Source organism: Chlorella variabilis (assembly GCF_000147415.1).
Source record: "Chlorella variabilis unplaced genomic scaffold CHLNCscaffold_1, whole genome shotgun sequence".
In the NCBI taxonomy this organism is placed as follows: Eukaryota; Viridiplantae; Chlorophyta; class Trebouxiophyceae; order Chlorellales; family Chlorellaceae; genus Chlorella; species Chlorella variabilis.
The window spans coordinates 2,991,106-3,000,662 of record NW_005435087.1 but is presented as its reverse complement, the minus strand read 5'-3'; the positions used below and the strand labels follow the sequence as shown (position 1 = coordinate 3,000,662).

At 69.9% G+C, this 9,557-nt stretch overlaps 3 protein-coding genes across 3 annotated transcripts in view; 2 read left to right on the top strand and 1 right to left on the bottom strand.

The window, feature by feature from the left end:
* The window catches only part of CHLNCDRAFT_56629 (hypothetical protein), a gene marked incomplete at its 3' end in the record, with an annotated part of 5,424 nt that extends 5,138 nt beyond the window's left edge, over positions 1-286 (top strand). Inside the window, exon 9 of the mRNA XM_005852218.1 lies at positions 71-286. Within this exon, the coding sequence (XP_005852280.1) occupies positions 71-286 (216 nt within the window). The remainder of the gene's footprint in view (positions 1-70) is intronic.
* Positions 287-1,524: 1,238 nt separating this feature from the next.
* On the top strand, positions 1,525-4,070 carry CHLNCDRAFT_133686 (hypothetical protein; the record flags this gene model as incomplete). Its single annotated transcript, XM_005852217.1, has 9 exons — positions 1,525-1,594; positions 1,772-1,866; positions 2,164-2,284; positions 2,501-2,548; positions 2,708-2,751; positions 2,979-3,035; positions 3,163-3,238; positions 3,516-3,604; positions 3,960-4,070. The coding sequence occupies 9 exons, from the start codon at positions 1,525-1,527 to the stop codon at positions 4,068-4,070; spliced, it is 711 nt and encodes a 236-aa protein (XP_005852279.1).
* A 482-nt stretch (positions 4,071-4,552) lies between these two features.
* On the bottom strand, positions 4,553-7,674 carry CHLNCDRAFT_133685 (hypothetical protein; the record flags this gene model as incomplete). Its single annotated transcript, XM_005851905.1, has 11 exons — positions 4,553-4,639; positions 4,956-5,031; positions 5,267-5,334; positions 5,554-5,666; positions 5,911-5,988; positions 6,187-6,255; positions 6,416-6,652; positions 6,860-6,950; positions 7,165-7,254; positions 7,402-7,477; positions 7,670-7,674. The coding sequence occupies 11 exons, from the start codon at positions 7,672-7,674 to the stop codon at positions 4,553-4,555; spliced, it is 990 nt and encodes a 329-aa protein (XP_005851967.1).
* Between the last annotated feature and the right edge of the window lie 1,883 nt (positions 7,675-9,557).

Genomic DNA, 9,557 nt, shown 5'->3' with positions numbered 1-9,557 from the left:
TACACCCTGCGCGGCCCACCCCTGGCCTGGCCTCCACCCTTGGCCCCCACCCCCCATCCCTCGCCCGCAGATCCTGCTGGCGCTGCTGCTGGCCCTCTTCATCATCTGCATCCCAATCAACATCATCGCCCGCTGCCTGGGCTGCGCGCCGCCGCCGCCGCCGCCCGGCGCCGAGGACGACGCCACGCAGGCGCATGCGGGCATGAGCGCGGAGGAGGCGGCGGCGCACGCGGCGGCGCGCAACGCAGAGGCGCGGCGCGCGCCGCAGGCACAGGCCATGGCATAGGGCTGCCCCCCGCACACACACATGCAGCGCGGCGTGGGGAGGCATCCCATGTGGTGTGGCGTGGCGCGCGCTTGGCCGCCTTAGCCGCCTTCCCGGCTGCAGCTGCTGCGCAGCCGCTCAGCGCTCAGCCCAGCACTGCAACGTTGAACCCACCAGCTTACTGAGTATTGTATGCGAGCACTGCATTCCTACACGAATGGCCGGTACCACCTGTTTTCCTGCAAGCAATCCTTCATTCGCCGGTGTGTCACAACACAGGACGGTGTCGCAGTTGGGGCACGGAGAGCGGGTGCTGGAACTGAGGGAGGAAGCTGGAGGAAACTGAAGAAAGGAAGGTAGCCATAAGCGAAGAAGTCAGAGCGGCATGGCTGCCCGCATTCCAGTGCTGCCAGCGAGGGGCGTGAGGGAAAGGGGGTGCCCCGCCCCCCAGGATGATGCCACAATTGAGCACCAACAAAAAACACCACCCAGCAGCCTTTGCACACCCTGATGCTTGTGCATGCAGCCTTCGGAAAGCGCGCCCAGCTTGGGACAGCTCGGATGAGGACCCAGAGCGACAGCGGGAGAGCAGTCCCCACATCTGCACCAAGCAGCGGGCACTTCGCTCTTGCAGCTGGGGAGCTGCGGCGCTGGCTTGGGTTAAGGGCGCCGGCGCCTGCGCCACGCTGTCAAGCCTTTCGCTCTTGTTTGTGACCACTGCTGATTATCCGACACTCGAACATTCAATGCAGAGACGATTGCTGCGTGCAGGGAGCCCGCCGAGCCTTGACTCCCGACTTTGCGTTCGCGTAGCTGCACACCCTCCCCGACTCGCCCTCTGCGCCAGCCAGCCGCTCGCGGCATTCTTCCACTGCCGCTTGACATCACCGCCGGGCGCGGCAGCCCCACAGCTGCGGAGAGCCGTGTTGGTTTCGCTCCCTGCGCTGGCAGCTGGCCTCTGGGCCTCCTCGAGCTTCCTCCGCGGCGAAGGTGGGTGCCAATGCCGCCGTCAGAACCCGCACCGGGGCCAGGTTTGGAGCTGCTCCAAGGGTACCGCAGCTCCGCCTTCGCCCCCCCCTGCCTCTGCTAATGCATGCACTCTCCACCCTGCGCCGCCCTCTCATCCCTTGTTCTACCGCTGGACGCCTGCTCCTCCCCTGCCGTCTCCCTCGCGCCCGCCGCCCTCAGCGCTCGCCGCGCCGCCGCCGCAGCCTCCCCGCCCGCCGACGTCGCACGGCGCAGCAGGCGCCTCCGCCGCCATGCGCTCCCGCGGCCAGGACTGGCTGGTTGACCACCTCAAGCGAGACGGCGTGGTGGCGCACTCAGACGGTGCGCAGCCTCCCTGACCGATTGACGCCTCCGGCAGCCTGAGGCGCAGCACCCTCGCACCTCCCCCCTGCTCGCACCGCCGCAGCTCCCACCTCCCACCCACCTGACACGTGCACGCCTCCCTGCTCCTCCCCGCCTCCCCCGCCTGTATGACCCCCCTGGCCCGCCTGCCGCCAGTGGAGCGGGCCCTGCGCCAGACGGACCGTGCTCACTACGTTGATAGCGGCATCCCGCTGGCCTACATCTACCAGGCAGGAGGCCTGCAGCCTGCTGTGCCGCGCTGTGCCGCGCTGCGCTCTGCCGCTGCTGCTGCTGCTGCTGCTGCTGCCGCGCTGTGCTGCTGTGAGGTGCTCTGAGACTGCTCTTTGGGACTGCTCTGAGCTGCTCTGGAGGCCAGCCCGCGTTTCCATGGGCCATGCGGCCGCACGGCAGCGCCTGCGGCCATCCGACGGGAAGCTGATATCCCCCCCATCCAGCAGACCAACACTCACGTTTACCGCCTGTACCGCATGCCCCACCTGTGCTGCCTGTGCCCAGTACCGCCTGTACCGCCTGCCTGCGCCCGGCAGGACTCCCCGCTGCCCATCGGCTACCACGAGACCATCTCCGCTCCTCACATGCACGCCACCTGCCTGGAGCTGCTGCGGGGCCACCTGCGCCCGGGGGCCCGCGTGCTCGATGTGGGCTCAGGTGGGCGGCGGCTGCCGGTGGGCGTCGGCTGCGCCCTGCGGCGGCGGCGGCGGGGCGGGCACCATGGGACCTCCCTGGGGAGGCCGTGGCGGGAGGGCTGACACCTGCCTCGCGGCAGCCACGTGCGCGTCTGGAAAGTTGTTTGAATTTTTGATTGAATCAAGTTAGAAAGGGAGTGCGTGCCTCACAGCCACCGTTCGGAGCTCTGCCGCGCAGGCTCTGGCTACCTGGCAGCTGCCATGGGGCTGATGGTGGGGGAGGCGGGTGAGCCGCCGCCGCTGGGAGGGCAGGGTGGCAGTGCTGCTGAGGCACGCAGGCCCCGCTCCGGTGCCCGCTGCCAGGCTGCCCCCGCCGCCGGCAAGGCCGCCTGGCGCTGGCAGGGCTGCGCAGCGCTGATCGCTGGACAACCACATGGGCGTGCAGGCAAGGTGATTGGCATCGAGAAGCATCCGGAGCTTGCGGCACAGGTGGGCGGGGCTGGCTGGCGCCAGGCTGGCACTTGTTTGGAGCTGAGGCACACCCGGGGGTTAGGAGCCAGCTGGCTGGTCACTGGAGTGATGTGCCGCCTCCTTGAATCGCTGCCAGCCGTGGCACCCTGCCTCGTCGAGGAGGGCTCTGACCTTCGCCCACCCACCACCACCACCACCTCCTGCATGGCTGCCACCCTCTCTCCCGACTCCCTCTGTGCGCTCAGTCTGTGAAGAACGTGCGGGCAGACCATCCAGAGCTGCTGGACAACGGTGTGGTGGAGGTGAGCTGCTGTGCGAGTTGTCGACGCGGTGCAGGTCGTACGGCCGCATGTGGTGCCCGCTCGCCTCCCCACCGGCCGCAGCCCCGCCCCACGCCCGATACCCACCCACCCCGCCCGCCCGCCGCAGCTGCGTGCGGGGAACGTGCTGGGGGATGTGCTGGAGGGGGAGCAGGAGGGCTTTGATGCGATCCACGTGGGGGCTGGTGAGCACTGCTTGCTGGGCATGATTGGTGAATGGTGAACGGCTCTCCGCATTTGTTAGGGATTGTTACGCCAGAAGCTCTGGCCCTCCTCCCGGCCGGGCGGCAGCGGCAGCAGCAGCACAGGGCGCAGGACGGGCGCTGGCAGCAGCCTGCCTCCTCCACTCGGGTCCTGGCCATGCTGGCCAGGGCGGGGCAGCTGGCTCGGAGCTGCCTCCAGGCAGCCAAGCCCGCCACCTCTTCCCCACGATGCCGGCCTGCTCCGCTCTCCCCCCCGCAGCCGCCTCCTCGCTGCCAGACGTGCTGGTGCGCCAGCTCAGGCCTGGCGGGCGCATGGTGATTCCCGTGGGGCCGCAGTGGGAGTATCAGGTGTGGCCCCAGGCTGGGAGCAGAGTGGGAGTGTGTGGGTGGGCGGGGGTGGAGGGGGGCCTCTCGGTGGTGGGTGTGTCACCCACCCACCCACCCACCCACCTCCGGGCATGATGGTGACAGCATTGGCGGCAAGTGGGCGGGGGGCATGATGTGGGCATGATGCTGGAAAGGGGAGCCAGTGGGGGCGGCTGCTAACCGCTGCCTGTCGGAGGGACGGCAGCCGCGGCAGCGGCGGCGCCATTCGGGGCAGGACCATTCGTCCCCTGACCCGCTGCCGCCGCCTGCGCTTGGCGCCGCCCGCCGCTGGCCGCTCTGGCCGCCACCCGCCCGCCGCCACCCGCCGTGCCTGCAGGTCATGCAATGCATCGACAAGGATGCCGCCGGGCGCGTGAAGAAGCACGACCTCATGCACGTGCGGTACGTACCGCTGACCAAGCCTGGGGAGAGCGAGTGGGAGCCGTGAAGGCGCCACTGGCATCCAAGCGGGCCAGCCGGCTGGCAGCCCCGGCCCAGCAGGCGAGGGAGCGGCTTCGATGTCAGAAGCGGGAGAGGCGGTGCCGTGGCGTGGCGGCGAGAGATGCAGGAGGGCGGTGGAAGCTGGCCCCGCTGCTGGTGTCCAGACGCATGGGCTGTTGTTGACCGGGAGGGCGTGTGTGTTTTGATGCGTTGCGTTGCGATTTGATGCGGCTCGATGCCTGCGATGCCACCCCCCCTTTGGGGCATGTACCAGTTTACATGTAGAGAGTCTGGGATAGCCACCGATGGTGGACAAGTGCATGTGTGTCAACCCATGCGGGCATGCTGAGCAGCGCGGCCCCCCTGCCTTCCACCGCCGCCCGCCGCCTCTCATCTCAGCCCTGGCGCCTCGCCCGGGGGCTTTTGGGCTGTGGGGCAGACGTTGCTTACGCACCTGCCTTGCAGCAGTGCCACAACCAGCAATAATAATCACGCCGCCTGCCCGGCCTGCTCGCCGCTGCCTACCCCCGCCATCACCGCACTGAAGTCGGCATCACTGTAGCCAGCTGCCCGAGCCTGCAGGGGAGAGGATACATGTGGCTGACCTCAGGCAGCGCCAGCAGGCTTGGCGGCCGGCGGCGGGGCACTGGGGGCCGCCATCCACGCGAGGGTGCCGGCATGCAGGCTGCGCCACAGGCGGTAAACTGCTGTGCGTGGGGCCGCATCGGGTGCCGCCCCACAGCAAGCCGTCGGCGGCGCCGGCGGTGCCGCCCACACACGCGCAAGCCAGCCGCAGCCACCGCCTGCCCACCCCCAAGCCACCTGCGCCACCTTCAGCCACCCACCACCCAATGGCCCAGGTGGCGCCCCACCCACCCACCCAGCCACCCACCCGCTTATACAGCTCGTTGGCCGCGGCCGCCAGCGGCAGCGGCTGCTGCACCTCATCCCCCAACGCCAGCGCCAGCCTGCGGGGCGGGCGGGCGAGCGAGGGAGGGAAGGCGTGCGGGGCGGCGGCGGCAGCAGGGTCGGGACACACAGAGCCACTCTGACGTCATCCGCAGCTGGCGGCACGCACACCAGGCTCAGGCAGCCGGGCATGCATCGTGGGAGGCCAGCCAGCACGCCAGAACCATCCACCTGCAGCACCTGGCATCACCCAGGCGCCCTCCCACCCCACCCCACTCCACCCAAACCGCTCACCGCAGGTCTTTCTGCTGGTGCTTCAGCGGGAAGGCGGTGGGAAACTTGCCCGCCACCATGCCAGGTGCCTGCGGCGGAGAGGGCAGGGGGAGCAGATGGACTGGGGGTTTGATAAAATGCAGAATTAATAGGGGTTCAAACAAGAAAAGCAGATTATATAGGGGTTTGACTAAACACGGGCATGCACAGGGGCAGGGGCGAGGCCTGGCCCCGCCGTGGCATGCTGGCATCGACTGCCAGGGCAGCAGCAAGGAGGCCCCCGCCGCGACTTGTAGTGCTCGCTGTACTGCACCGCGGCGGCTCGCCTTGAGGGCAAACATGGGGCTGGCTATGGCCCCCAGCTTCACCACCTCAATCAGGTCCTCCTGCCGCAGCCCGCAGCGCTGCGCCAGCTGCAGCCCTGCAGGCGCGCGGGGTCAACAGCAGAGGGGTGGGCGGGCGGGGGGAGTCGGCGGCGCGCATGCTGTGGGCACGGAGAGCTCGGAGACTGGTGTCAGGCAGGCGGGAGCAGGGCGAGAGGTGGTGCGCAGGCCGCGGGGGGAGGGGGCTAGGTGTTTTAGGGTTCCCGGGCCAGCAAGCCCACGGCCGCCAGCTGTTGTGTTAGAGGCAGAGCTCTTTAGGCTGTACAGGCAGCTTCCCCTCACCTTCCGCGTAGCTGGCCATCATGGAGCCCATGACCATGTTGACCACCAGCTTCATGTTGGCTCCCGCCCCCGCCTCGCCTGCACGCGCAGAAGAAAGAAACTCGAGCAAGCAGGCATAGCATGGCGCAGCATACAGCTGGCTTGCTACAGGCAGCATTGCAGGAAGCATTAAGCAATGGCGGCACGCCGGCAGCGTGGAAAACCCAGGCAAGCACGGGTGGGCCGGCTGAACCCTGCTGGACGGTACCGGCGGTACCAAAGTGCACCGAGGCGCACCCAGGAAGAAGCTGGCCTTGCCCATGACCTCCAGCAGCGGCGCCGCCGCCTCAAACAGGCTCTCATCGCCTGCGGCGGAGCAGGCAAGCAGGCAGGCCGGCAGCCGCCATCAGCGCAGGGCCACCAATGAGGGCAGCCAGCCTTCCTTTCTTCCTCCAGCAGCCTCCCAAATCATTAAAGGTGTTGCCCAGCAGGCTCCCAAAGCGTTGCCCAGCAGCCTCCCGCTCACGGCGGGCGCCGACCGGGCGCCGGCGGCGGCCAGGGGGCCAGCTGCTGCGCAGGGCGAAGAAAGCAGGCGCGGGCAGGCGCGCGGCGCGGCCCTTGCTGCCGCTGACGGGGGCCTCCAGGTAGGCGCCGCCCGCCGCGCGTACTGCCACCGCCACCTGGCGCGACGTGGCGGCATCTACCATGCTCACATCCACATATCCCTTGCCGGGGGCCATGGCTGAGGCCACCCCCTCAGGGCCTGCAGCCGGCGGGGAGGCGTGGGAGGGAGCAGGGGCTGGGAAGCTGGAAAGCATGGGGCTGCCAGGTGGCGGCCCCGTGCGGTGACGGGTGGCAACAGGCTGGGGCGACAGGCTGGGGCAACAGGCTGGACCCGCGCCGGTGCCGCCCAGGCCGCCCGCCCCGTTGCAAGCAGGCGCCTGGCCGCTGCCGAGTCCCCCGCACACACCTGTGGCCACAGCTAGGCAGGCCTCTGGGTCGGACAGCATGGCCAGGGCGATGTCGCAGGCTGCCACCGCCTCAGCCGGGGTGCCCGCCACCTGCGGCAAAGGCCCCGCAGGCGGCACAGGGCACAAAGCTCAGAAGGGAGAGGCTCGTGCCCAGCCTGGTTCCATGCCGCACACACAGGCATTCCGCGAGCCATGGTTCAAGGGCTGCGTGCGGTCAGCCTCTGCGCAGCCTCTGCAGCCTGCGCAGCCTCTCTCCTCAGCAGATGCCGTGCGCCGTCGGGCGGCGGCCAACAGGGAGACCCACCGTGGCTCCCGCCGCCGCCAGCCCGGCGCATTTGTCTGGCGAACGGTTCCACACCGTCACCTCGTACCCAGCCTTCAGCAGGTTGGCGGCCTGCTTGGGGCGGGAGACGGGCAGCCAACCGGCATGAGACAGGCGTGAGACGGCCGCTGGCGTAAGCCCCCCAAGCTGTAGCACCAGTGCTGGGTGGAGCTTTTGGTGCAGGTCCCATGTCGGCCCTGGCGCAGCTGCAGCACCCACCATGGCGTTTCCCATTATTCCGATGCCCAGGAAGGCGACCTTAGTCTTGCCAGGCTGCGCGGTGGGCACGGCTGCGCTGGCGGCGCAGCGGCAGCGGCGCGGGCGGCGGCTGCCCGCGCCGCTGCGCCGGCCCTCAATGCGGGCGTCTAGCGCATTGGATTGGTGCCGTTGCTGGGCTGGCAGGAAACAGCGAGGCAACCGAGAGGCAGCCCGGGTGCACGAGAGCACTGCCGATGGGCGGGTGCAGCTTGGTGGGACTGCCTGGCACTGCATGCTAGTGAGAGATCGATGCACGACTCCAGGAACTCCTCGCCGCGGCTTGGGTTCCTGCCTTGCACAAATTTGCTCACGTGGCGGGGATGGACCCCAGCTTGATCGGGGGGTCATGGTGGAGGCCCTATAGGTGTGCCAGGGCATTGCTTGATTGCGGGGGAAGCGCTCGACAGTGCAGGGGACGCCTTCGACATGCAGGTCCTTCACCCGGCTGGGCGCGTGCACAAGCTTGGAGTGGCGCCGGCTCGCGGCGGGGTGCTGCGCCGCCAGGCTCAGCCCAGGGCAGCCTCCAGCTCCGGCGGAGACGCTGATGGCGCCACCCAACCCTCCCGCTCGAGGCGTGAAATCCTGACAAACACCTTCCAGCTCCTCGCCGCAGCAGGACTGGTGACGGGGGAGCAGGTGGGATAGCGCCCCACCTCGCCGCCGCCGGCTGCCGCCGTTTGCCCCCGCGCCTTTCCCGCCGCTTCTATTCACCAGCCATCCGGGGCTTGGCCTGGCTCAAGTGCGCTCCAGCATCCCTTACAGCCCCTCGTCTCTGGTCGTCTGCAGGCTGCGGCCGCCGCCACGGTCGCCGCGGAGGCGGTCGCTGAGGTGGCGGAGCTGGGTACCGCCGAAGCCGCCAGCGAGACCTTCTCAACCGCTGCCGGCACCGAGGCAGCAGCCAGCGCCGTCGCCGACGCGCCCACCCTCCCCAACGCCGCCGCCTGCGCCGGCCCAGCTCCAGACCTGGAGCTGCCTCTCCTTGGGGGCGCGGCGACGGGCGGCGCCGCGCTGGGCGCCGCCGCCGCTGCCGCCGTGCTCAGGAGCAAGAGCGCCGAGGAGCAGGCGGGGTACGAGGCGGCGGCGGCAGAGCTGCAGGACAAGCAGCAGCAGCAGGCGGCGCGCGGGGAGGCGCTGCGAGGAGAGCTGGCAGCCCTGCAGGAGATGCAGCAGCAGCTGCAGCTGCGGATGGACGCCAGCGAACAGGCAAGCAGCGACCCGTGCAGCCTGCTGCCGGCTGCTGATGCGCCTTTGCCCGCGCCGTGCCTGCGTCGGCCCCCGCCTGCCTGTGCATGGCCGCTCGAGTGTGCTTGGCCGGCGCTTGCTGGGGCTGATGGGTTTGAAAGCGTACACCATAGGTGTATACTTTGTGTGCTGCGCAGCAGTGATAGAGCGCTGCTCAGCCCGCCCCCGCCCCGCCCTGCTGTGCTGCGCTGCAGGAGGGGCAGGCGCTGCAGCAGCACCTGGACGCGTTGGAGGAGTCGGCGGTGGAGCTGCGCCGCCAGCTGGCGGCGGCCGAGGCGCGGGGCGCGCAGCTGGGTGCTGAGGTGGAGCACTACGAGGGGGAGGTCGGGCGGTACAAGCAGCAGCTGCAGGAGGTACGGCCCTGTACTGCCGGCCGCTCTGCTTCCCTCCACCTGTTGGGCCACATGCCAGCGCGCCGGCTGCCAGGCTTGCCACCCCCTGCCTGCGCTGCGCTCCGCGGGCCGCCTGCGGCGCCTCAGGCATGCAGCAGCAGCCGGCCTGGCCTGCGGGACTGCTGAGCAGCCGGCTCGCTGCCCTGGATGCGCCCTGACGGGTCTGCGCCTGCACTCCTCTTGGGCCCACCCCTTCCTGCTGCCAGGCTGCTGCTGCGGCGGCGGAGGCCGAGGCGGCTGCGCGGCAGGGGCGGGCGGAGCGAGAGCAGCTTCGGGCGCAGGTGAGAGGGGCGGCGCAGGGCCGGGCGGGGCGGGGTGACGGGGCTAGGGTGCGGTGCCGTGCTGTGGGGAGGCGCCGGGGGGGCTGGCTGGCAGCCCGCAGGCGTCGCTCTCCCGCGGCGCGGCGCAGCCCCGCTCTTGCCTGCCTGCGAATGCACACACCCCCACGCCCCCACCCCCCCCACCCCACCCCCACACAGGTAC